This window comes from Protopterus annectens, chromosome 3.part1 (genome assembly GCF_019279795.1).
Source record: "Protopterus annectens isolate FY-2018-M chromosome 3.part1, PAN1.0, whole genome shotgun sequence".
NCBI classification, from domain to species: Eukaryota; Metazoa; Chordata; order Ceratodontiformes; family Protopteridae; genus Protopterus; species Protopterus annectens.
Genome location: NC_056732.1, coordinates 1,567,480,757 through 1,567,508,515, shown reverse-complemented (window position 1 = coordinate 1,567,508,515; position 27,759 = coordinate 1,567,480,757). Strand labels below are relative to the sequence as shown.

General features: G+C 43.9%; 1 protein-coding gene across 1 annotated transcript in view; it reads right to left on the bottom strand.

Moving 5' to 3' along the window:
• Positions 1-1,433: 1,433 nt before the first annotated feature.
• Positions 1,434-27,759, bottom strand: part of LOC122797807 (msx2-interacting protein-like) — a 409,322-nt gene continuing 382,996 nt past the window's right edge. The window contains exon 4 of the mRNA XM_044066328.1: positions 1,434-5,925. Within this exon, the coding sequence (XP_043922263.1) occupies positions 5,643-5,925 (283 nt within the window). The 3' untranslated portion in view covers positions 1,434-5,642. The remainder of the gene's footprint in view (positions 5,926-27,759) is intronic.

The following is a 27,759-nucleotide window of genomic DNA, read 5'->3' as shown; positions in this document are numbered from 1 at the left end:
CAGTGGCAAAAAAGCTCTGAAAGGCTTGGCATCCAAATCTTTTATTCAGCTCAACTTGAGCTGACTAACTGGAAGCATGGATGGAACCCTGAAGCTTTGTAAGCTAGATGATTGCTGTATCCTATGCAGGATACAACTCTTACAGCTCTGGCTACAGCAGCAATGATAATATGAACATCCAGTCCTCAACAAAGCTATCCAACTACCTCTTTTTTCAATATGCCTCAAAACAAGACAAAAAGAATCTTGCACCCACTTGACATTTACAGACAACTGAGGTAAGTAGCTGGACAGAACCAAAGCCATCATGAAATAGGGACAATAGACACCTCTTGCTCTCAGTAAAGGAGACAAAACAGATTATTACAAGACCAATGAAAAACTTGTACCACAGCTACTACTGCTTTTTCAATACGAGTCGGTGTCCAGGATATCTTCAGTGGCCACATGGTCCTTACCTTCTCAAAGCACTACAGGCTGGATATGAGCTGGGTTAATCTCTACTAGCTTGAAGGCCTTGATGATCTCTACTATGCAGTAATCCGCCTTACTCATGGCACTGGGATAAGCAGTCTTTGGAAATTTCTTTTCGGTAAGGACTCCAACAATCATCCACATTAAAAATGGTACTGTATGCAGGAAACTTAACATAACAGTAGCTGTTCAACTGTGTTAACTATTGCAGTCCTATTTCCTTCCCATCTTCCCCACTCTGGTGTTGATTAACTGGGGGACAGGGTGCACTTCTCTCAGCCCCTCTTCTCCATTGTTCCTCTAGTTTTTGTGCAACTAACTAATGAAGAGTTAGAATTCCCAAGGTCTTAGACTAGTCCTACTATGATTTCACCTGACACTTAGGCTGCCTCAAACAGGGGCAGCAAACAAATAAGGAAGGTATGGGCAGAAGTCATCAATATATCAGGTATGTGAAGATAATCCGAGGTAAGGTAATGTCAAGCTCAGTCAATGGGGAATGGTACCAGGCACTGAAAGTCAGAGCAGATGTTGGACATCAGCCTGTGCCACAGATCCCTACAGTGACTTCTACTACAGTGATCACACACTGACAATCATGGTATGCTGCCTATACAACTGTATTTCATTGTTCTCTTGAGAGGAGGAACAACTGATCATATTGCAGTAAAAAAACAAAAGCTGCTCCCTTTATCTATTCATCAGAAAGCTCTTTCTCCACGGGTGAAGTCAAACCGGAATGTCTACTTTAGGCTTATTCTCATGAGCAAGGACTCACACTATTAACAGGGACTCCTGTGATTAACATCTTTTGGGGCTAACTGACGCACGGACATACTTTTCATAAACTATCTTGACTGCATTTGTATTTTTACATAAAACATAAGTTTACTACTTGTGAAAGCAGCGTAATAAGGACAAGTAATAACTGTACACCAAAATGACAAGAGGCGACTTCATAAAATGTTTCACGTGTTTATTTGCCTGTTACAAAATTACTATAGAAACAAGGGGCATAAAAAGCAAAAAAAAAAAAAAAAAAAAAAAAAAACACATTTACAGTGAAGCTTCTGATATGCATATGTGGCCATTTTGAAGTACAAGCATGTTCATTACACTATTAACATTTCAGCAGGCTATGAATATTCTTTTTAAGTTAATATGTAAAACCTAATTAATTTTCCATTTTTGGGTTCCTGATCATAATGTACACTGCTGTTGCTGCTGACATTTTTTAACACAAACTCAATACCCTATCATTACTGATGAAGAAATTTATATCAATGGCTTTTCCACTTATTGTTTAGCTATGTTAAATGCAATCCTACCACATCCCAACAAATCTTGGCTTCACTAGGCGCACAATCTCTCCCTCTTCACAGTATGCATAAATGGTAAAGGTGCCACAGAAGCACAACTTTTCAAAGAAAAGTATATAAATGTTTAAATGTTCTAATTGTTAATTTCCTTCTCAGAGGGCTCAAACCAGTTTTTTTCCATCTCTAATCTTGCACCTGCTTTGGTACTTACAGAAGGTGCTGGCTCAGCTTTGAATGGTTTATCATGAGTCAAATTCACCTTCCATCAGCACTGAAAATACTAATCTAAAGGTGTCACAATTACACGTTTAAAATGTGTTTAAGGGATACTTGCTAGATCCTGAAAGTGCATGTCCTGAGCGAACTTTCAAAAAGGGACAAACACTTGCCCGAAGCAGCTATTTTTAATGTCCCCTAGCAAATATATACAGTTTTGATTTAAGCACACACGTGTTCCGGTTCACATTATAAACAGATAAAAATAATAAGCCACGTGACAACAGAATATGCTGCACTGAGTCTTCACAAATTAAAATTCTGTGATACATAAAACATTCAAATGTTTCTTTTAGATTTGATACAAAGTTTTCAGCTGTACATATCACATCCTATTTTACATTTCTGCTTTCTCATCTTTCTACTTATGCTTAGCAATTTGTGTTAGCGTAGTTAATAACCTTAAAACTGAAAACAAGGTTTCTTGGTCATTTTACTGAAAAACTTTTAAATTTTACAATAGCTACTAAAAACTAATCTGTCTTTTTTTTCTGGAATGCTAGAAATGTTCTGAAATGCTGGTCAACAAGCTAACAGTAAAATCTCTCTCACCATCCCCAACCAATTACCCAAGTTATACAATGCAGTTAAACTTCAGTGGAACAATACAATCATACAATCTTCAACACATACTATGCAAGACTTAAATGCGGTATTTGTATTAAAATGTTGCAGATCTGTTAAACACAATATATTTTTAAATGGAACTAGACATTTTCCTTTTGTCCATTGCTGAACACCTTTTGAAAGTACAAATGTTATCTTCACTGTTCTGGTATTGCCGCCACCCCCCCCCCCCTCCCCAAATAATTAAATAAAAAAATAGAACTAGGTAAAGTCATATTAAAACATCTTAAATTTTGCATTGCCATTTTATCTACCAATTTACTTTATAGCAATTCCATAACTTGCAGTCCTCAGTAAGTACTAGTACCCTCAAAGTCAAATGGACATCTGTTAGGTAGCCAAACACATCCTGCATATACTTATGGTTAATCTCAAAATAACCAAAACCAGTTCTTATAATCCACCACTTAATATCTTCACTTTCCTTTGGAAAAGGTGAATTGGTAGACACATTCTTACCAATCGATCTAAGAGAGGATTCTTCCCTGATGCATCTAATGGTAGGATTCAGCCCATCCACCAATCAGAAGTCTTCATGCATTTTTTCAGAAGTTCCTCCAGTCAGGGATGAATGCAAATCATGACAATGCATGAAATATCATACATCTACTGCTAAAGTGTGGTTGTCTCCCAGACCCTTCCTCCAAATTAACAATAATGATCTGGCATTTCATTGCTAAAAAGGGATACATTAGTATGGCAGGAAGGTCTGTTCATCTCCATCAAAACAGATTATTCCTCATACATCGAAGAGGTCTTTCTTATGTACAAATTGGTATGGTAAAAACATCTTTCTTATATCTAGCAATGAAAACCAACAGGTTCTAATCTCAAGCAATAAGTATAGAGGGCAACAAAAAAACAAACTACCAGAGCACAGCTCAGAAGACTGAGTCTGGAGAGCAGTCGAGGAGTCAAAGTTGAGAGAAATGAATGATTTGTGTCCATTTATCTGGCATCTGCAGTCAATCAGCAGAGGAAAGATACTGAACATAAGTCGTGTTAAAAGTTGCAACGCCAGAGTGAGGGTGCCTAAAAGCTCCCAAAACAGCATATTTAAAAAGTATGGGTGGGTCGGGGTGCGTGTGTGTCTGGTTTGGGAATTACAGGGGAGTCCTTTTGGTTCATGTACCTAGGAAGTATCCAAGAGGGGAAGACAAGTAGGACAAAACAGAAAACTTCATGAGGTACAGGATTATAGCCTGCTAAGAATAGTTTACAGACCTCCCAAAAGAATGGGCCTTGGGGAAGGGCTGCAACTCCTTCCTTCACCCTAAAAGCAAGAGATGGCTTACATGAGCTTGCACTTAGCAAACAAAGACTGGCAAGTGAACACACCACATGCTATTAGCAGCAAGCATCAGACATGGTATAGGCATTAAACATGAATCATTAAAGGGCAACTTCCTACACCTGAAATTCAAGTCCCAATCAAGAAACAAAAGTGCTTGATAACTTGCAACTAGACAGCACATCCAGACAATGTCTACAAACTGCTCCTCAACTACAAAAAACAAAGACTCTCAAGGAAAAATAGCCTCAAATTCAAGTACACCTAGATTCACAACCAGGTGACCTGAGGGCCCATTTTGAGAGAAAAGGCTGGACAGGCCCAGTCACAAGCTGACCAAAATATAGAACAGCTGAAGTACACCCACAAAGTGGAAGCACAAAGCATGACTCTCCCAGGTCCCTGGTATGTTACCCATTCTGACAGATCAGAATGGAAACATTTCCTCATTTATACGGAGCAATCTCCAACTCTGCAAGGACCAAAAGGCCATGTAAAACACAGGCTTGCCAAATGGAGTCTTAGGTAAATGAACTCTGGTCTTCCAACTAGGATCATGAGAGGGATCCTCCTCCATGTCTTGTAAAATGTTTCCTTCCATTACCAGATGCAAAAGATGATTTTCTAAACTCACCATGAACTTAAACAAAAAGGGCATTTCAAATACAGGAACTTCTGACAGCAACAGAAATGACTGAAGACTAAACTTGACTAACAAAAAAGGTCAGGTCAGCATGCAGAATGATCTCACTTATGCAGTCAATGTATGATATGATGGTCTGAGTCCATCCATAAATATACATGGGAACTTCAAAACAAGATGCAAAATATAAAATATGGATCTGCAGGATGCAGCAAGGAAAATTGCCACTATTAAGTCAGAGCTTTTATCTTAAAAACTGCAATGTGCTTCTGCTTTGAGAAGGCTTAAACTATTACAACTCATGGGATGCAAGCCAGGTCCTAACAAAATTAGGCAGAGATGTTAACATTAAACTTTGTTACATTAGTAGTGCCCCATGGGTACATTTACTGTTTTAATGCTAAAAATATTTTGTCATGCATAGTTTTAACACGTTTTGGTCCTTTAACTACAACTTCGTAAAAGCAAAAGATGATCTATCATACTGCTTCATTTAGATCCACTGGCCTCGCCTAAAGGAAACTGCTCTTGCAAAAAATGGGGACTAGAAACAGCTGAATCTTATTAGACTTGTTTTCCCAAAAAAAGTAGAACATTTGCTACCACAATCTTAAGTCATAATCACTCTGCAACAAACATATTCAGACTTTAAAAGACTTGACATGGTCCTTTATTTCCGTTCGGCATTCCTTTTTTTGTTTTTCTTTTTTTTTTCTTGTTTATCTTTTGCTCAGTTTCAGAAGAGGATGAAACTTCTGGACGGAGCTGTTAACTGTTAGCCACGTGCCATAATTACTCCAGTCTGAATATAGAATTATGCCCAGTTTTATGAGTTTTACACTATTTTAAAGTGATCTTTGTATGCTGCAACTGCAGAATAGCAAACCAGTATGAGTTACTTCAGAACTCTGCAGCAGAAGTTTACACCGAGTTTCTCTCTGAACATGCATGTCATTCAGTGGATCTCTGGTCTCAGTCTGGAGTGGGCAGGACTGGAATTCAACTATCTTTTTCAAAAATAAGGTCTGTCATAGACTGATTCAGCCCAGTCACGCTTCCTCTTCAGCCCTCTGTGCATGTCACTGTACTCCCTCACACCTGCATAAGCACTCATTCCATAATGAGAATCATTATAGCGAGAGCCCCGATAGTCACTTGAATATGAGTTTGCTTCAGAGTACAAGTCTCTGCTTCGTGACCTTTGCTCAAATGGGTACTCTTCTTGATAAGACTCTCTGACAGGACTGAAGTAACTACGGTCAGCTGAGTAGTCGTAATAAGCGCTGCTTAGCTCTCTGTGGAGAAAAGAAAAAAATAACAATACTCAACAATGACATCACGAGATACTTTAAACAAGTAAGGCCAGATAATTTTTTTTTAAATATTACTTTGCAATTAAGAATACATCTCTATTAACCTAGGTACTAATGAGTCCTTCAAGCAAAGCCCCACAGGAAATTCTATACCACCTAGCAGGTGTCAAGGATCTATGTTAAATGAACGAATGATCAAAATGTCGAGTACAACATACTCAACGTTTGATTGCGTATTCATTTAATTGGACACTCCAAATGCCAAAATTTGGAGTTCTGAAATGTTTTGGTCGGCCATCCCAGTCAATGTAGCGTGTGACAGACATGCTACACTATTCGGAATGGCTAAATCACAGGCTGCTTAGTTTAATATACCAACTCCGAGATTGCTGTACATTGGGGAAAGGGCAATTTCCCGGTAATTGCTTGTTGCGATTACTGGGAAATTGCCCTTTCCCCAATGTCCAGTGATCTCAGAGTTAGTATATTTAGTTGGGGGGGGGGGGGGCCCTCCCACTTTATTTTAAAAGGTGCGTTAGTGTTTGAATGATGTGAGTGCAGGAATTTGTAGGTTTTGGTTTTATGGGTGAGTTTTGCATGGGAGTGTTTTGCATGGGAGTGTTTTGCATGGGAGTGTTTTGCATGGGAGTGTTTTGCATGGGAGTGTTTTGCATGGGAGTGTTTTGCATGGGAGTGTTTTGCATGGGAGTGTTTTGCATGGGAGTGTTTTGCATGGGAGTGTTTTGCATGGGAGTGTTTTGCATGGGAGTGTTTTGCATGGGAGTGTTTTGCATGGGAGTGTTTTGCATGGGAGTGCAGGGAAGTGTGGGACAAAAAAAACTTTCGATTTTGTTTTGGGCTTTTCAGGGTTCGTGGTTTTGAACTTACGATCATAATGTTTCGAGTATGTTGTACTCGACATTATGATCATTTGTTCATTAAACATAGACCCGGTGTCAAAACAGCCCCCCCCCCCCCCCCCACACACACACACACACACACAGGTCCCACTCAAAGCCTCATCTCACTATTCTTCAATTACAAAAATGTAAAACCTTCAATGACAAAATCAAGAAAGTAAGGACTCAATTATGAAATAGCCAACTAACAAACGAGAAGGAATAGTTGTGTAAAACCTTACCATAACCATACATGTCCTTCTCTTCCATGTTGCAGTATTCTAATTGTGGGATTTCGCGCTTTCAGGTGACTCGTATGTTGGCTCCTATACAACAGCTTCAGCTTGGCTGTTGCAGCGTGCGTGGGACGTCAGACGTAAGGCCTTAAATGTAACATCTGCACGGACAATCCTCAGACCTTGAAGGCCAGCAGGGGGAATGCCAATGGGGTCAGGTATGGGACCCTGGTGTCCTTCAGTAGCATAGATAGGTCCAAGTTTTAGCTGGGGATAAAGGAGAATGAAGAGGGGGTAATGGTGGGTGGGAAGGAATACTGCAACATGGAAGAGAATGGTAAGATTTTGCACAACTATTCTATGTCCTCCTATTCCTATGTTGCAGTATTCTAGTTATGGGAGAGTACCACAGCTTAGACGGATGAGAGGGTGGCAGATGCTGATGAAGATTCTACAAAGCCCTGTAGGATTGGCCTGGTGAATCCTGCACGTGCTCTGGAGATTTGGTCTAGTTTGTAATGTTTGGTGAAAGTGTGGATAGTGGACCATGTGGCTTCCATAATGGATGCAGTGTCCAGACCTTTTATGAAAGTCTATAGCAAAAAGGTGTACTTTCAATGAAGAATAGGAAAGTCCACTTTTTTTTATCAATTGACAAACAAGAAAGAACAAGGGGGGTATCCGCATTGCAATGGTCCCTTGCCCTTGTCTAGACACCACTTAGTAAATCTTTCCCATTTCGCTGGGTAAGGTTATCTGGTTGTAGGCTTCCTGGCCTCCCTGAGGTCTGAAAGCACGTCCCTCTGAGTACTGGTGTCTGAAAGGGATCAAAAGTTAATCAACCACAGTGTCAGGGATAACATCTGCAAATGTGGGTGGAAGAGAGTTCCTTTTTCTTGTGTCAGTAGGTCCACCTTGTAGTGATTGCCCTTGGCTAGATTGTGAAGTAGGGGGAACCAGTGCTGCCTTGGCCAGTAGGGCATCACTAAAGATTTTTGGTTTGTCCTTGATTTTCAGGAGGACTTTCTGAATCATTGGGAAGGAGGGAAGGCATAAAGAAACTTCCTCCTCCCAAGAGATGTTGAAAGTGTCTATTCTCCATGCTAGAGAGGAGTAGGTCTTTGAGCAGAAGGTCTACAGCTGTGTAAGGGAGGCAAACAGGTCTATTTGCGGAGTACCCCCACCAGTGGACTATTTCTAGGAAGACGGTCCTGTCCAGCATCCATTCGTGCTGTGGGGAGTCCTGCCTAGGAGATCTGCTTGCTTGCTGTCCTGCAAGGGGATGTAGCTTGCCTGCAGGGAAAAGTTGTGGCTAGAGGCTAGGTCCCGTATCAGCAAGGTAAGTCTGGACAGTTGATAAGACTGTTACTCCCAGTTTGTTGAGGTACCACATTACAGTGGTGTCTGTCACTATCGGGGGGGGGGGGGGGTAAAGTTCTTTAGAGCTAGGAAGACTGCTGTCATTTCCCTGACATTGATGTGTTTGGCCTGTAGAAAAGCATGCCATTTTTCCTGAAACCTGTAGGATGCCAGTGTCACACCCCAACCTGAACCTGAGGCATCTGTATACATTAGTTGGGTTGGGGTGGGGGGTGTAGTGGGAGCCCTGGGTTTAGTTGGACTTGCTGGATTCACCAGTTGATTTCTGTCTTTAGACAAGGAAGAAGGGGAATTACCTGCTCTGAGTGATGCAGGTGCTGGGACCAAATGTTTTTGAGGTACCACTGTAGCTTGCTCATGTACATTCTGGCCAGTGGTAGCATGGGGATGGTTGCTGCCAATAAACCTAGGAGAGACTATGGAACTGCCTTGCCATCACCTTCTGGGAGTGTAGGATTTCCTTGAAGTGGGAAGTCTGGGACAGTACCCTTGTCCTGCAGGAGAAAGGCCCTCATTTTGTCCGTTCTGATTCTGCAACCTAGAAAAGTCTTGTCCTGATCTGGGTGCAATGAGGACTTTGGGAGGCTGATGGTAAACCCTAGATTTTGCAGAAGGGACATGGTGAAGTGCAGACGCTTAGAGAGGGTGTATCTTTTGACTCTGCCAGTATTAGGATGTCATCCAGATAGAGGTAAATCTGGATTCCCTGAGTTCTGCAGAAGGCAATGGCTGGGCTAAGCATTTTATAAGCAATCAGGAAGCAGTGGATAAGCCAAAGGGCAAAGCAATAAATTGGAAAAGAGAGGAAGGCCCAGAAAAAAAACAGGAATCTTCTGTGGGAAGTCTGGATGGGTATGTGTAGGAAGGCCTCTTTTAAGTCCAAGGTGGCCATAAAGGCCTTGGCTGGAATAAGAGGTAGCAGACTGGGAAGTGACAGCATTTTGAAGGTGGGTACCTTAAGGTGAAGATTTATAAAGGAGACGTCTAAGATGGGTCTCCAGGGGCCATCTTTTTTGGGGACCATATGGGAGTAGAATCCCTTTCCTTCCTTATTGAGGTGACAGGTTCTATAGTGCCTAGCATTAGCAGGTCTGACAAAATCTGTGGAAGGAAAAGTAGTTGTTTTTTGGGGGGAAATGGAATACCTTTCCTGGGTGGCTTTTCTTTCCAGGATAGGAAATATCCTTTTTGGATAATGGGTAGTACCCATTGGTCCGTGGTGACGGTTTGCCAGAAAGAGAGGCTGTGGGGAAGGCATGCCGAAAGTGGTAGGTGGGGCAAGGCAGTCATGCATTTTTGGGCCCTCCTCTATCCTGAAAGGATTGTCTGGGCTGAGGAGGCGGTGCAGTAGGGTCTGGACGTGGTAGGTCTTCTTGCCCCTCTTCTAGATCTGGAAGAGGAAGCACCTGTCTGTGGCGGGTTACGCTTTACAAAAGTGGTTATAGCAGGGTAGTTTCTATAATACTTGGGAATGGGGGACACCAGCAGGTGTTTAATGTCCTGCAATTCTTTACTTCTTTCTTGCAGATTCTTGGAGAGATCTGCAGATAGTTTCCCAAAAAGGAAATTGTGATCCAGGGGGGCATCCAAGATCTTGGACTTGGAGTCTTCTGGGAGATTCTGAAGTCTCAGCCAGGAGCATCTCCAGAGGACAGAAGCAGATGCGGCAGAGCGGGCAGATGCTTCTGCAGCATCGTAACTGCATCTAATGGAGTGCCAGGCTACTTGCTGAGCCAAAGACAGTTTGGAGGATATGTTAGAGGAATACAAGCCAGCATGGAGGAGGCTTGAGACACCAAGTCCAGAGCATACTTAGTTATGTTTTTCTGATAATTAATGGCTATGAAAGCCAATGTGAAGGATGCGTATACCACTTTGACAATCCTGCCATAGATTTGCTATCTTTATCCATGGGTAGGAGAGGGGGAGAAGGAAGCAGTGTGGATTGCTTATCAGGGGCAGTGGAAATCACAGCTGGGTCTGCCAAGGGTAGTTTAACTAAGAATTTTTGCTCCTCCGGCACCTTGAAGTGGTCAGGGCACTTGGGAGTAAGTGGCTGCAAGTCTGGGGCCTTAAAAGCTGAATTAAAGGCATCCAAATAAGCAGGCAGAACTGGAGGAACAGCAGAAGGGGAGAGTGACTCTACATGAAGCAGCTCAAAGTACCTCTCTCTTTTGGGTGTCAATCATTTGTGAAGTATCCCATTTGAAATCTTTCATCTTGGTGATGGTCTCACCAAAGGTAATATCCTCAAGGGGAGAATCTCCTTCAACAGATTCCTCATCAGGAGAATAACACTCCTGGGGAGATGCAATCTGGAAGGTATATGAAATAAAGTCCTCTGAAGAAGAAAAGGAAGAATCATGCTCTTCCTCTCTAACCGGAGAGGTCATGGGTAGGAAGGAAGAGACTGAGGCAAGCCTAGGGCTGAGAAAAGGCAGAGTAGTGGAGGATGAGGCTGAAAGCCTAAGGGGCATAAAGGCCTGCATGAGACAGGAAGTGAAGGACTGCCAATCTGGTAGGCCTTCTACAGAGGAGGAGGAGGTATGTTTGGTTTTCTTTTTGGCCGGGGTGGAAATTGGAACCGGCCTGGAGTCAGGTTTTGAGGCAACCATTTCCGAAGTCTGGAGCCCGGTCGGAGTACCACAAAATTTGGTTCCCCTCGACACAGATGGTAGTCGGTGTCTGGATAAGCTCAGAGGACATGCCGGTTGTCAGCTGAGCAACGGTTTCCCTAAAGGATGACGTTGAAGTAGACGGATCCGCCAGGCGCTCAACTCCTAGATCGGCAGTTGGCGGGGCGCCCGGTAAAGTGGCAGGCGAGGAAGGCCTAGGAATCTCGGCCTTCTTATGCGGAGGTTCGGATGAGGGATCCATTCTTAGCACTAACCACTTAAGGTGCTGGTTTTCTACGTAGAGGTTTAAAGCAGCCAGATGGCTGCGTAGGGTCTTCGGCACAAATGACTAAAAAAATGGAGCAGGCAGAATGGTTGTGCTCCCGGCCTAAGCAAAAAAACAGACCTATCATGGGCATCTTTATGGGGTATCTGGCACCCACATTAGCATTTTCCCTTACATCAGCTAAATTGCTACAACCAAGCCTAAGCAATAACAATCGGCTATAAAAGAAAAAAAGAAACTCAACGGGTTATTTAGCTTTTAGATGCCACATATGAAAAGGTTGTCTGTGGCTGACATTCTGAGGATTGTGCATTCAGACGTCACATTTAAGGCCCCTGGTTTATGGCCTTATGTCCGACGTCACACACACACTGCAACAGCCAAGCTTTTGTATAGGAACCAACGTACGAGTCGCCAGAGGGCAGGAAATCCCACAACTAGAATACTGCAACATAGAAATAGAAGGACATCTGGCAGATGCAGAGGACAAAGCTGGCTTGTGCATTCAATGCAAGACTGCAAGATATCACATTGTGTGTGTGGCATCATGGGCGCATGTTTGCCCAGACCACCAGCAAGTTACAAAGATGGCAGCTGCTGATCAATGGAGAAGACAAATTCAAGCACTGGAAGGAACAGATCTCCTGAAATGAAATCAATGAAAAGTACAGTTTTGTACCTACCATAAATGTAAATGTCCGAGAGGTATGCATCTGCAGTCCTAACATATGGGTTGTCCTGCCTCAGGCAGCCCTTCGGTCGGCCGGATTCCAAAGTCTGGGTCTGGCCTTGGCTGATGTCGCACTTCACCCGACGTCATAGCTGCTGTCAATTGGGTATAAAGGCATCAGCCGACGCCATTTTCCTCAGTGTTTCTTGCCCCAGATGCCAGGTGCCCTCTAGGAAGGCTAAATTTGGATAAATGCAAATGATTCCAAACAGTAGAGAGCAAACAAAAATAAACATGTATATACAAACAAATACACCATAATAGATTCCCCCAGCCAGCTACAAGATGGGCAAATACCCTAGGAGTACCACAGAGGGGAAGGAGGGTGGGTAATCCTGACTGCAGATGCATACCTCTCTGACATCTACATTTATGGTAGGTACAAAACTGTACTATGTCCTTCAAGGATGCATCTGCAGTCCTAACATATGGGTAGAATACCATAGCCAAACTGAGGGAGGAGGCACTAAGAAGATTATGGTGTAGTTAAGATCCCTTGCAAAACAGCAGTGGCAAAACCTGCTCGGGATCTGGAGTATAAAGGTAGATTATAATGCTTGGCAAATGTATGCACGGAGCTCCAAGTAGCAGCCTCTAAAATGTCTTTGGTAGCCACTCCTTGTAAGAAAGCTGTAGAGTGAGGTCTGATGTTCTCTGGAGTTGTCTTTCCATGAAAAGAGTAACAAAATCTAATGCAATTTCCTATCCATTTTGAGATTGTCTGTTTTGAAATTGCTTTTCCTTCCATTCCTGTTGCATATGCTACCAGAAGCTGGTCAGTTTTTCTATTGTTCTTGGTTCTGTCCAGGTAGTAGCGTAATTGCCTGTGCACATCCAAGGTATGCAGTAGTCTTTCCCCCCTGTTCTGTGGGTTGGGGAAGAATGTTGGTAGGTAGATTGCTTGGTTCAATGATACCCTGGAGACCACCTTTGGCATAAAAGTAGGGTTAGTTCTCAAGGACACTCTATCCTGATGGAAGATAAGGAAGGGCTGTACTGCCATTAATGCCTAATTCAGAAACCCTTCTTGCTGAAGTGATTGCAAGCAGGAAAGCAGTTTTCCAAGATAAGAACTGTAATTCTGCTGTTGCTGCTGGTTCAAAAGGGGGAAGTGTTAACTTTTCTAGCACAAAGTTCAGGTCCCATGTAGGCAAAGGTGGCTTCCTTGGAGGCTTTACATTTTTAATACCTCTTAGAAACTGCCTGAGTAGAGGATGAGAGAAGACTGGAGGATCCATGTTGTATTCTGCTGAAATTGCTGATACATGAATCTTAATGGAGGAGTAAGACAGGCCATTGTGGAAAAGTTTTGCTAAATATTCCAGGATGTAAGCTATGTTCGCCAATGATACATTTTCTCCTTTTGCTGCACTCCAAATGAGGTATCTTTTCCATTTTGCTGAATAAGTTTTTCTTGTGGAGGGTCTGCGAGCCTCCAGGATAATGTCTTTAACCCTCTGAGATAAATCTGGGTTATTTTGTTTTATGTAAGATTCCAAGCAGCTAGTTGCAGTGTTTTCAAGTCTGGATGCAGGATCTTGAAGTTGTTCTGTGTTAGCAGTAAAGGAACTAGAGGTAGAGGCCATGCGTGTGCCCGAGACATACTCCTCAGAAGCGGGTACCAATGCTGCCTCAGCCAGTCTGGAGCTATCAGGATGAATTTTGGGTGATCTTCTTTGATCTTCAGTAGCACTTTGTGCATCAAAGGAAGAGGTGGGAATGCATATGCTGTAAGGTTTTCCCAACTGAAGGATAGGGAGTCCACCTTCCAAGCAAGTGGGTGGTATGTCCTTGTGCAGAATTTTCTCAATTGGTGGTTGTGTGGGGATGCGAACAGGTCTATTTCTGGTAGCCCCCATTTTTTTGTAATGGATTTGAAGATGTCCGGATGCAGCATCCATTCGTGGGCATCCGTGGTAGTTCTGCTTAAGGTGTCTGCTAGTATATTTTCTTTTCCTGGCACAAATATGGCCTGGAGCTGAATGTTGAGGTTCAGGGCCACATTCCACAGGTCCATTGCCATCCGGCATAGAGGATATGAATGTGTGCCTCCCTGCTTGTTGATATACCACATAACTGTGGTGTTGTCTGTCCTTATCAGCAAATGACCTTGTTGAAGAAACGGTCTGAATTGCCTGTTTCACTGCCAGCATCTCTTTTTGATTTATGTGTAGGTTCAGCTGGTCTTGTGTCCATAGGCCTTGTATACACTTGTCTACCATGTGTGCCCCCCAACCAAGGTCTGAGGCGTCCGTGGTGATAGTCTGGCTTGGGTGAGGGCTGTGGAAAGGCAGTCCTTTGTTCAACTGACAGGCCTGAGCCCACCACAGGAATTCTTGCTTCAGGCATGGAATTATTGGAATTTGGGTTTCTAGGCTGTGCTTGTGCTGAGACCATAAATTCCTTAGGTACCATTGCAACTTCCTCATATGTAGTCTGGCACGTGGAATCAATATTATGCAGGATGCCATGTAACCCAGGGCTTGCAGGACTTTCCTTGCTGTAAGCTGGTTCTGCGTTGTTAATGCCATGAAATAGAGTGGTAGTTGCTTTTGTTTTTCTGTGGTGAGGAATGCCATTTGATTTGGTGTGTCCAGTTCTGCACCCAAGAATGTTATCCTTTGGGATGGTACCAGCCTTGACTTTTTTATGTTGACTGTGTATCCCAGGGCTTGCAATAGGTGTATAACCTTTTCCAAATCTTTTGTTAATTTGACCTTGTTGTCCGCTTGTATCAGGCAGTCGTCCAGGTATGGATAAATTTGAATTCCCTGAAGCCTGCAATGAGCAATTACTGATGCCAGGCATTTCGTGAATACTCTGGGCGCAGTAGATAAGCCAAAGGGCAATGCTGAGAATTGATAATGCTCTGATCCTGCAAGAAATCTGAGGTATCTTCTGCAATCTGGTCGTATAGGGACGTGCAGGTATGCCTCCTTGAGATCTAGAGTCACCAGCCAAGACTCCTTGCCCAGCATGGGAAGAAGTTGCTGTAGGGTCAGCATTTTGAATTTTGGAACAATGAGATATGTGTTCAGAGCGGACAGGTCGAGAATAGGTCTCCATTGGTTTTCTTTTCTTGGCACCAGGAAAAGTCTGGAATAAAATCCTTGTCCTTGTTCCATAGACGGTACCTTTTCTATAGCTCTCATCCTTAGTAAGTGGTTGATTTGCTCTAGAGCGTTTGTTTTTTGGTTTGGTGGCAGGTTTGGCATTCCTCTCTTCCTTGGTAGAGTATGGAAGTGAAACCTGTAACCTTTGTCTACTGTCTGTAAAATCCATTTGTCTCCTGTAATGTAATGCCAGTTTACTGAAAATAAGGCTAGTTTTCCGCCTAAGGGTGCTTCCAGTTGTTCCCTGGTAGGCGGTAGAGCCAAGTCACTTTGACTGTCCTGTGGTAGTGGTAGTAGCTGGGTCTGTGGCAGTACTTCTCTGGTTGTTAGGCTGCCACTGACGTCCCCTGTAGGCACCTCTGGATTGACCTCTGCCTCTTGGGCGCCTATTTCTGCGCCTCTGTGCTCTGGTGGTGTCTGGAAAGGACCAATTCTTCGAAGGCCAATTTCTACTAAACCTCGGAGGCTGTACCTGTAAGAAATCCTTGACTGTTTGGGACAGATTTTGCTTTTTCTTCCACCTTCTTTAACACTTGCTGTGCAGGGGAGCCAAACAAACTGTGTTTCTCCATGGGAGCATCTAGGAGCTTTGACTTTACATGGTCTGGTAAGGATTGCTCTTTTAACCATGCATGCCTTCTGATCACTGTACCAGTCATAGCTGATCTAAAGGAAGCTTCCAGTGCATCATAGCCGCATTTTAAGGAATGATTACTGACCTGCTGAGTGTTATGTACCAAATCCTGAATGGACTTACGGTCTATAGGTTCAGGAGAGGATAGTTTTTTTATTTAGCTGATCTAACAAAAATTCCTGATGCTGAATCATGTGGAATTGACAGTTTAAGGCCCTAGCACAAAGAGTAGCAGAAGTATAAACTTTTTTACCCCATCTCTCCAATGCTCTAGATTCTCTTTCAGAGGGTAGGGGGTTTTTGGCAGAGGCAGTTGCTACAGCTTTGGGGCCCTGTGAAATAGTTTCAGGATCTGCAATAGGAGCCTTATACAAGTGATAATGTGTGTCCGGGACCCTGTAGTATCTGTCGGGCTTAGCAGGGCCGGGGAAAGAGAGTCAGGGGCAGTACAAGCATCATTAAATGCATCATCCACAACTGTTAGTACTGGAGGAATGGCTAAAGGCCTATGCTGTGGCAAATGTAAAAAGGTCCTTAGCCTCTTCCTAGAATCTGAAAAATCCTGGCCCTGCCATTGAAATTGCTCTCTCATAGCATGCAAGGTTTCCCCAAAAGAAAATTCCTCAGGAGGGGAGGCAGAAGGAATGGAGTCTTCTGCGTCAGAGTCCTCATATGGAGAATAAGGGCCTTCTGGAGGATTTGAGTTTTCTGAATCATCAGAGGAATAATCTGTAGAAACTGGCTCAGGGGGCTCTGCTCTAGGCCTCTTCTCTGGAGGGGGATGAGAGGCCCTGTCAGGGTGAGGATGGGATCCCCTGATCAAAGAAATGAGATCCTCTGCCAGGCTGAGCATTTGGGAACTAGAGCTAGGCCTGTGTGAGGAGGTTTTAGCAAGCAAGGCCTTAGAAGATTTAGTTGCTTTAGCCCTAGAAAAAGCCTTGATAGACATGGATGCAGGGGGCCTAGCAGCTCCACGTGCAGGAGTAGATATGTCCAAAGGAATAGTATCTGATAAATCCTGGGGGCCTGCTACAGCAGGAGAAATTTCAGTAGCAGATTCAGCCATGCTGTGCGAGGCCTCGGCTGTCGGAGGTATGTTTTCGGCCGAAGGAAGAACCGAGGACTCTGTTTCGGCCGAAACCGAGACACTCGCGGCTGGCTTAACCGTGGTTTCGGCTGAAACCGCGGACCGCGAGTGTCGGTCCTTTTCCTTACGCTTTTTAGCTAATTGTGAAGTCGGAGTCTCCGACGGCATTTTGTAAGCAAAAGCGGGACCAAAAAACTCCTCCGCAAACTCCGACCGACGTCTAAGTGTCCGTCGGTTGAAGGAAGCACAGGCTAGACAAGCTGCTACGTCGTGGTCTGGGCCTAAGCAAGGAAGGCAGTAAGAGTGGAAATCCTTATGAGGTATTTGTTTCCCACAAGTTAAACAATTATTTACTTTTTCTGACATCGGCTGAGGCAAGAAAGAGTCCCCAACGGGGTACTTAGCTTTTAAGAAGTCTTCGGTAGTAGAAATCTCTGGAACTGACCGGCCGGCACTTGCGAACAGCTTCTGCTTCGGGCACCGCGCGGCAAGAAAGACTGAGGAAAACGGCGTCGGCTGATGCCTTTATACCCAATTGACAGCAGCTATGACGTCGGGTGAAGTGCGACATCAGCCGAGGCCAGACCCAGACTTTGGAATCCGGCCGACCGAAGGGCTGCCTGAGGCAGGACAACCCATATGTTAGGACTGCAGATGCATCCTTGAAGGACATCTCATTATATACTGCAACAAAATATGTACTTCTTAGGAACAAGCTCAACAGCATTTACCATATAGAGGGGCACAACAGACACTGTCATAATATTATGACGTCGTAGAGAGATACAGCAAATCCAGTGAGAAAAGAAATACCGGATCCCTTCCCCTCAATTTTTCTCTGAGCAGGTGAGATTCCTTTGGAGGACAGAAAAAAAGTTATGTACTCACCATAACGTTCCATTTGTGTTGTCCATTTTCAATTTTACTCACCGTGGGTTCAGATCCGATCCTCGCATCCGACTCTGCTTTCTATAGCCCTAGGATCAGATTCTTGAGCTCCTCCCTTACCCATAATACTTCATTCCCCCAGACTACCTCAGATCGAGTTTGCTGCTAACATAGTACTGTGTATCTATCTCTATGCACAGATCCGAAACATGACTGTGAAAGAAAAAGTTCAGGAGCTCAAACAAGAACTGAATTCCTACAGACAAATCAGTCAGGTCTTTCACAGTTATGGATAGGGGGAAGGAGGGACGGAAGGTTGAGAAATAATGAAAATGGACAAACTAGATGGGACATTATGGTGAGTACATAACTTCTTTAACTGATAATGTCATTCTTTTTCGTCCCTCAACCTGTTGGACAGAGTCCCCAGCTTTGAGTGGCCCTCATGGAAGAATATTCTGTAACACTGCAGAACCAAAAGCAGCTTTATTTCTAGAGAAAATACCCAGTTTGTAATGTGCAACAAAGGTATGGGAGTTTGACCAAGTAGCAGCAGCACAAATGTCCTCAATCTGTATCAGAAGGCTTTAGAAATCTAGTACAGTGAGGCATGACATGCTGAGGTAATGGCATACCTTTGGAAGAATATTCAGGAGATATGCAATCTGTAATCCATTTAGCCAAAGCGACTCTTGGTACTTGCCTTCCCATTCTAACATTTGAGAAGGAAAACAGCTGGACTGTTTTTTGAAAATGTTTTGTTCTATCTTGGTAAAAAGTTGTTTATAAACATCTAGAGGATGAAGAGTATATTCACTTTTATTTTGAAAATTGGAGAAGAAAAATGGTAGGCTGATGACCTGATTGATACTGTTTTTCAGAGGCAACTTTGGGCAAAAAAGAAAGATCGGTATGCAAGGTCACTATCTATGAAAAATCGAATATGGGGGTTTGGATGACAGTACTTGCAATTCAGATACCCCTCTAGCTGAAGTGATGGCTTCCAAAAAGGCAGTTTCTATGAAAGATACTTTTAAGTCTACCTTGGCTGAAGGTTCAAAGGGAGGCTGAACAAGAGCTTGTAACATCATGGTTAAATCCCAAGGAAGAGTGGGGTCCTTTATAGGAGGTCTAAGTTAAAAGGTACCCCTGAGGAAGGTCTTACAAAATTTAGATGATGCCAGAGAAGAGGAATTCTCCCCCAGTGTGATCATTCAAGATGGCTGGCAGTTGCATCTTAACAGAAGAAAAACTTGCCCAGTCTTGAAAAATAGAAGCAAGAAAGTCTAGAACTGCAGGAATAGGAGCTGTAAAAGGGTCCAAATGTTTTTGGTGAGCCCGTATCGCAAACTTCTGCCATTTACTTTAACACATTTTTCTGGTCAAATCTTTATGTGAGGATATTAAGATCCTCTGAACAAGTGAAGAAAGCCTGGTGTTTCTAGCCATCAATGGAACTGGAGAAACCATGCAGTTAGTTTTAATCCTGGATAATATGAGTGAATCTGGACTGTTGGGTGGGGACAGGAGATCTGGATACAGTTCCAGCATTCACAGAGGTTATATTAAGTGAGACAACAGGAAAGGCAACTAGACTTGTCGAGGCCAAAAGGGGGCAATGAGGATCACCTTGCTCTTCAACCTCTCTGGTTTCTGAAGAAGCTTGGGTAAGAGGGGTAGGGGATGGTAAGCATAAAGACGACCAGAGGGACAAAATTAGACTATAGCATCTCTCGGTGACCGTCCCTGAAGATGGATCAGGGCAACGAACATGCTGCATTTGTTGAAGGGCGAAGCAAAAAGGTTTCAGCAGGGTTGACCCAATTTTTGGAAGATAACTTTTGCCACTGAATAGTTTAGAGACTACTTGTGAGGCATTAGGAGTAATCCTCTCCGGCAGAATGTTGGACTTCTCTGGAATGCGTGTTGCAACTAGGTAGTGGTTGGTAGAGATGGCCCATTGCCAAACCCTCATTACTGCTAGACATAGATGGTAAGATCTGGTTCCTCCCTGTTTGCTGATGTACCATACAATGGGCATGTTGTCCATCTGTATAGCAATAGTCCCTAAAGGGGAGGGAGCTCTGAAGTGCTTGCAATGCTAGAAGCACTGCTCTCATCTCTAGGGCACTGACATGCAAACTGGACTCTAGGGTCGACCTCGTGCCTTGGACCATCCGATCTAGGGAATGCCCCCCAGCTGGGAGGCGCCCATGGTCAACATGGCGTTGGTGGGAGGAGGACAAATGGTGGTCCTTATTCTATGGTGGCTCCTCTCGGAAGAAGTCGAAGCAAGTCCTTGCACACTACGGACAATTTGATTGGATGATTGAGTGGACAGAAGTGTAAAGACTATTTAACCTTCAGGGTCCCTGAAGGATTCTCAAATGCAAGTGTGCTGTTGGAATCAAGGTAATTGTGGCAGTCATTGAACCTAATGCCTTGAGTACTAGACTTGCTGGGGATTTGGAATGTCCTGAACTTGTCTGATGTGCAATCTTAAGGCGGATATCCTGTCCGGAGGCAGGTAAAAGACAGTCGGCTGTGTCCAGGCATGCTCCTATAAAAAGTATCAACTGTATGAGATACAGCTGTGATTTCTGCATGTTGATCGTGAAGCCCAAGGAAGGGGATAGATGTAGTAGATAGTCCCTGCCTTAAAGTAGATGATGTCTGGTTGATGTGGTCAGGAGCCAGCCATCTAGGTAAGGAAAAACGCTGAATCCATGCAGTCTCAAGTGAGGTGCTACCACTACCATGCATTTGGTGAGACCAAAGGAAAGTACTCAGAATTGATAATGACTGGCCTCTAGCCAGAAGCAGAAAAAACCTGGAGCTCCTGTTCATTTTGATATGACTGTACACACTCTGAAGGTCGAACGAGCAATCCAGTCATCATTTTGTAACAATGGGAGAGTGGAATGAACCGTGACCATCTGCAACTTTGAATTGTCTTCCGATTTGTTTTAGCAATGTTAAGTCCAAAATTGGCCTCAGGTCCCGTCTTATTTGGCACTAAAAAGAACCTTGAGTAGATTCTGGACCCAATCTGGTCTGGTTGGATCTCCTGGATGACTTTTTCCTAGCAGCTTTGTTACTTGTAATGCTGCTTTCTCCCTCTAATTGGGTGGAACATCAGGGTTTGGCTTTATTTGCCTGAATTTGTCCATAGACTTAAAAAGAAAAAAGTCACAGACTTTCAGAACCGCCACATAGCTGAAACACCTGATGCCCATAAAGGGTCATTTGCATATATCCCATGTGCCTCTAATACAAGAGGTTTAAGGAATCACACAGTGGAAACTCCAGCAGATATATTTTTCTTTTCGTTTTTACTGACTGGTTTTGGTATTTGAAAAAATGGAATGGAATATATTCTGGATATGATCTTTTGCATCCAAAGATAGTTTGTGATGGCTAAACAGGCAGTTAGGTGCAAGGAAAAGCACTCCGCCAACTGTCCCAGAGAGACAGTTAAGCAAACTCTCAGGAGCGCGGAAAGGATCTATCCAAGAAAGAATCACAAGATCCTTGATTCTGCAGACCCTCTATACCTTGTGGGCAGCGTCTACCATTATACTTGTTATCCCTCTGCCTCTGGGGGAAAAAATCTCCCTGTGTTCTTGAAAAGGACCTTGAGACTTTTTGAACCACATTTTTTTTTTATCACCATGCTGGTTCTTGGAGAAAGGCCTTTATGGGGTAGAAAATGGATTCCAATGGCAGACAAGGTCTTTCCGTCTTTCTCACTAAGGAGACTGTTTCTAACAGTGGGGCCAAACAATGACGATCCATCAAAGGGAGCACTGATGAAGGACGCCTTGAAAGGTTCAGCGAACTCACAAAGCCGCATCCAGGAATGATGCCTTATGGCAATAATTGAACCGTCAGCCCTTTAGGTACCCTCTGCAGCATGTCAGATTAGCCTCATGGACATGTTAGAGGCCTACAGATCTTCTACTCCAATGGATGAGTTGAGATAGAGCTGTCGATTGCCAAAGCTCCAAGGGGAAGAGATGGCTCTGAAAACTTAGCTAAAGTCAACACCTCAGTTCCAACGTTGAGGCTTCAGTTCCAAGACCTGTTCTGCTCCGACATGGATGGAGTCGAAAGGGTCAGGGAGATGGTCGGAGTCGAAGTGATAAGCACCGCCTAATCTGACATCTTGACAACCCTCAGGGCTTTCTGACCAGGGCGCCAAAGCAAGTGGTCAGACCAGAAAAGGAGCAACTGGAATAAATGCAGGAGAACAGCTCACGGATCTGAAGGGATACAGAGCTGCCAAAACTCCCATCTGGATTTGTGTCCTCAGAAATTTCTGCATCATTCTATCAACCTCAGCTTCCAAAAGACTGTGGCAAGACCTGATGGACGAAGAGGTGGAAGAAGGCCTGGAAGCTCTTTTTGGAGAATGCTGGAGCCCAGTATATCCCAGAGTCAGACAAACTGTCTCTGGGGAGGTCTGAATAGTAATAACTGGAGACAGTCACAGCTGGTGTAGGATCTGAACGCTTTGGATCCAAGGTGTTATGAACCTTTTCTGGTGGTTCAGCCATATACAGTGGTGAAGCCTTATCCAGAGAATGTTTACTGTATTCTCAGGATTCTTTTGATTTCTTGAGGGTTCAGCCCCTGAGGAAGTGCCATGCGAAGAAGCTGAAGACAGGAGGACTAAGTATTAATTTATTCCTCTTGTCACTTACGGCATTGCTGGTTAAAGCCTGTGCAAATGGAGTAAGGAGAATGCAAATGTTTAGGGCATAAACAGTAAACACACTACCTCAGATTGAGGAATCTTGTGCCCACAGGAAGTGCATTTTTTTAACCAACCAGTTTCAGACATTTTAAGCTCTCTAACAAAACAGCGAGAAAAAGTGAGGAAAGGGAGAGGACAGGAGAAATGTCCAACAAAGAGGAAACTCAGAGATTTACCTGCGAATAAAGTTTTCTTTTTTTAAATTATATATAGCAGGGTAAAGGTTAGAAAGAAGAAAAAGAAAAAGATTAATTGGAAAGCTAAAAACGTACAAAAAAGTTCACTAACTCACTAGCAGCTCGAAAGAGTCACAATCCCGGTCTGTCTTGATGAGCGGCAAATGAGATAGAATAGTTGTGTAAAATTTTACCATAACCATAGATGTCCTTCTCTTCCATGTTGCAGTATTCATACTGTGGGATTTCCAGCCCTCAGGTGACCTGACATCGGCTCCTATACAAAAGCTTAAGCCTGGCTATCGTAGGTCCATGGGACGTTACACGTAGGGCCATAATCCCTGGAGTATAAATGTGACGTTGGCACACACAGACCTCAGAACTTGAAGCCCAGAAAAGAGACTATAAGAAGGCTAAGGAGAAGCAAAAGCAAATGTCCTTGCAGGGCTGCAATGAGTGGCCTGCAGTGAGGGTAAACCCTACAGAAGATAGAGGATATCAGGGGGATGGAGGGTGGGAAGGAGTACTGCAACATGGAAGAGTAGGACATCTATGGTTCCAGTAAGATTTTACACAACTATTCTATGTCCTTCTATTCTCATGTTGCAGTATTCATATTGTGGGAGAGTACCACAGCTAGGAGGAATGTTGGAAGGTGGCAGAGGTGGAAGATTCTAGGAATCCTTGCAGGACTGCCCTGGCAAATCCTGCCCTGGCCCTAGAGACATGGTCCAGCTTGTAGTGCTTGGTGAAAGTATGGACTGTGGACCAGGTGGCTGCCTCGACGGAAGCTGTGTCTAGTCCTTTCATGAAGGCCTTAGAAGTAGCCATGCCTCTGGTAGAATGTGCTCGCACTCCTTGAGGCAATGGTTTGATGATGAGAGTAGCAAAAAAGGATGGATTTTCTGATCCAAGAAGAGATAGTTTGTTTGGATACTGCCTTACCCAAGGCCCTGGGATGGAAGGAAATGAACAGTTGCTCAGATTTCCTGAAGTACTTGGTTTTGTCCAAAAAGAATCTCAGTTGCCTATGTACATCTAGGGAATGGAGGATCCTCTCGGTGGAGTTAGTAGAAGAGGAGAAGGTGGGTAGGTGAATAGACTGGTTTAAGGAAAGCTCATTAACTACTTTGGGCATGAAGGAGGGGTTAGTGCGTAGGGAAACCCTGTCACTGTGGAAGGTGGTGTAAGGAGGGCAAGCCATCAGGGCCTGTAATTCAGACACATTTCTAGCAGAGGCAATGGCCACTAAAAGGATTTTTTCATGTGCACAATTGAAGAGATGTTGTGCTGGCTGGCTCATAATGGGGGAGGGTAAGCTTTTCTAGAACGAAGTTGAGATCCCAAGGAGGAATGGGATTTTTTGGTGGTCTGATGTGTAAAAACCATCTCAGGAAAAGTTTTACATCAGTCTAGAGAGAGGAGGTGGCTGTAAAGGCAAGCATGCAGAAATGACTGAGTTGGACTTAGACAGAAGAGTAAGCTAGTCCCTCCTTGAGTCCGCAGTTGTAGTTCAGGACCAGGGGAGGATCTGCTAGAAATGGGTCCTTGTTTCTCAGAGAAAGTACAGTTTTGTACCTACCCTAAATGTAGATGTTCAAGTGTTCACACTGCTGCAGTCATTACACTTGGGTTATCCTGCCATCAGGCGGTCCCGCAGTCTGCCAGAGTTCCAAAGTCTTGGTCCGGCGTCAGTTGCTGTCGCTTCTTCCCTGACGGCAGCGCGCCAGGGGTATATAAGATGCATCCGACGCCATTTTCTTCAGTTTTTTTTGCCCCAGATGTCAGGTGCCCCAAGTAGGTAGGCAATACATATTGCTAATAAAACATATATAAAAAATAAACACAATACCTTCAGTTACAAGCAAATACACCACAAAGGTTGCATAGGATAGAAATGTATAGATAAGTGCAACTAGGACTGAGGGGATGGAGGGAGGGTAGCCTGGACTGCAGCAGTGTGAACACTCGAACATCTACATTTATGGTAGGTACAAAACTGTACTTTGTCCATCGTGTTACACTGCTGCAGTCATTACACTTGGGTAGAATTCCAAAGCTAAGGTTGGGTGGCTGGTCTATAAAGAGTTAGGCTTGGCTATGAGGCCCTGCAGAACTGCAGTGGCAAATCCCGCTCTGGATTTAGAGTAAAGAGGCAAGTGGTAATGCTTGGTAAAGGTGTGCACTGAACTCAAGTTGCAGCCTCCAAAATTTCCTTGGTTGGTACTCCTCTGAGAAAGGCCGTTGAGGTGGCTGTTGCTCTGGTAGAATGTGGCGTAATGTTATTAGGAACTGATTTTCCATGCTGTGTGTAGCCGTAACGAATAGTGTCCTATCCATTTGGAAATAGTCTGCTTTGAGATGGCCTTGCCCTGTGATCCTGCCGCATATGCTACAAATAGTTGCTCAGTTTTCCTGAAAGCTTTTGTTTTGTTCAAGCAGAAGCGTAGCTGCCTGTATGTCCAAAGAGTGCAGAAGTTTCTCCCCTTTATTCTGGGGGTTTGGATAAAAAGTTGGCAAATGGACGGTTTGGTTAAGAGCCACACTAGATATCACCTTTGGCATGAATGTAGTGTTTGTCCTTAAAGAAACCCTGTCCTGATGAAATATTATAAAAGGCTCCACTGCCATTAATGCCTGCAGCTCTGAGACTCTTCGTGCTGAAGTTACTGCCAGGAGAAGAGCTGTTTTCTATGATAAAAAATTTAGATTGGCTGTATTGGCTGGCTCAAAAGGTGGCAGGGTCAGTTTTTCCAAAACAAAATTGAGGTCCCACATTAATGTTGGTGCTTTCCGGGACGGTCTTATGTTTTTAGCCCCTCTGAGGTACTGCTTTAGCAAGGGATGAGAGAATAAAGGAGGATCCGTGTTGTAATGAGCTGAAATGGCAGAGGCGTGGATCTTAGTTGACGAGAAAGATAGGCCTTTTTCCAGCATCTCAGTTAAGTATTGTAAAATTTGAGGAATGTTTGGGACAAGAGGGTCAAGGCTTTGAGCTTGGTTCCAGGCACAGAATCTCTTCCATTTTTCTGAGTAAGATTTCCTGGTGCTAGGCCTCCTGGCCTCCAAAATGACATCCATAACAGCTTTAGTGAGAGGTGTTGCCTGTTTGACTAATGAATCTGCCATGCACCCAGGTTTAGGGTTTTGAGCTGACCGTGCAGGATCTGATTGTTTTGTTGAGTCAGGTGGTGTGAAATTTGAGGCAAAATCCATGGTGGGCCTTGAGCTAGGTTCTTTAAGCTTGGGTACCAGTGCTGGCGTGGCCAGTCTGGAGCAATCAGGATCATCTGTGGTTTTTCTTGTCTGGCCTTTCGGAGTACCTTTGAAAGGAGAGGCAGTGGTGGGAAGGCATAAACTTTTAGGCTTTTCCAGCTGAACGAAAGAGCATCCACTTTCCATGCTTGTGTGTGGTAAGTCCTTGTGCAGAATTTTTGTAGTTGGCAATTCAGTGGGGAGGCAAAAAGATCTATGTCTGGGCACCCCCATTCTTGCGTTACCATGCTGAAGATTTGTGGATTCAATTTCCATTCGTGAGGGTCCATGATATTTCTGCTGAGATAGTCTGCCAGAGTATTTTTCTTTCCTGGCAGGAATTGTGCTTGCAGATGAACTTGATAAGTTAAGAGCCGTGTTCCACAAGGTCATGGCTTGCCTGCATATGAGTGCCCCCTTGCTATTGTACCACATTACTGTGGTGTTGTCTGTCCTTAATAATAATTGTCCTGGATGCAGAAGGTCCTTGAAAGCTGTAGGGCATTTTGAACAGCCAACATCTCTTTTTGATTGATGTGAAGATGCATTTGGTCTGTGGTCCACTAGCCCTGAATACATTTTCCTGCCATGTGTGCTCCCCAGGCACAATCTGAAGCATCTGTTAGAGTCTGCCTGGCTGTGGGTAGAGTGAAAGGCTGACCCTTGTTGAGGTGACATGCCTGTGCCCACCATCGAAACTCCTGTTGTAGGCAGGGAATTATTGGTATTACTGTTTCTAAACTGTGAGAATGTTGTCCAAACACTTTTTAGGTACCATTGTAATTTCCTCATATGCAGTCTGGCATAAGGAATAAGTAGTATGCATGATGCCATGAATCCCAGGGCCTGTAGATTTTTTCTTGAAGGGAGATGGGACTTTTTTGCCAGCAATTGAAAATAGAGTCAGTTGTCCTTGTTTGTCTGGCGTAAGATAAGCCATCTGGGCTGTTGTATCCAAGTTGGCACCCAGGAATATTATCTGTTGTGAGGGCACTAGTTTTGATTTCGTTTACAGTGTACCCTAGAGAAATTAGCAACCTTTTTACAAATGTCAGATGCTTTAGAAGAATGTCCTTTTTCTCTGCTTGAATGAGGCAGTCATCCAGGTATGGATATATTTGAATTCCTTTTAGTCTGCAAAATGCAATTACTGGTGCCAGGCACTTTGCAAAGACCCTAGGTGCAGTAGATAAGCCAAAGGGCAGTGCAGAGAATTGGTAGTGCATTGTACCAGCTTTGAATCTGAGGTATCTTCTTCAATCTTGTCTGATAGGGACCATGCAGATATGCTTTGAGGTCCAGAGTAACAAACCAAGCCTTCTTGCCCAGCATGGGAAGAAGCTGCTGTAGTGTCAACATTTTGAATTTCGGAACACCCAGTTAAGTATTGAGAGTTGAAAGGTCTAGTATGGGTCTCCAGGCTTTGTCCTTTCTGGGGACCAGGAAGAGTCTTGAGCAAAATTCTTGTCCTTGTTCCTGGTGTGGTACTTTTTGAATAGCTCTCACGTCCATGAGGGCTGAAATTTGCTTTTGAGCCTCTGCCCATTGATTTTGTGGCAGGTTTGGCATTCCCTTTAGCCTTGGTAAAGTGTGAAAGTGGAACCTGTAACCTTGAGACACAATATTCAGAACCCATTTGTCTTTGGTGATTGCTTGCCAATTTTGAGAAAAAGTGTTAGTTTCCCCCCTAAGGGGGCTGCCAAAAGGGAAGTGCTTGGCATACGAAGGGGGAAGTCATTGGGACTGTTTCCTGTAAGGCTA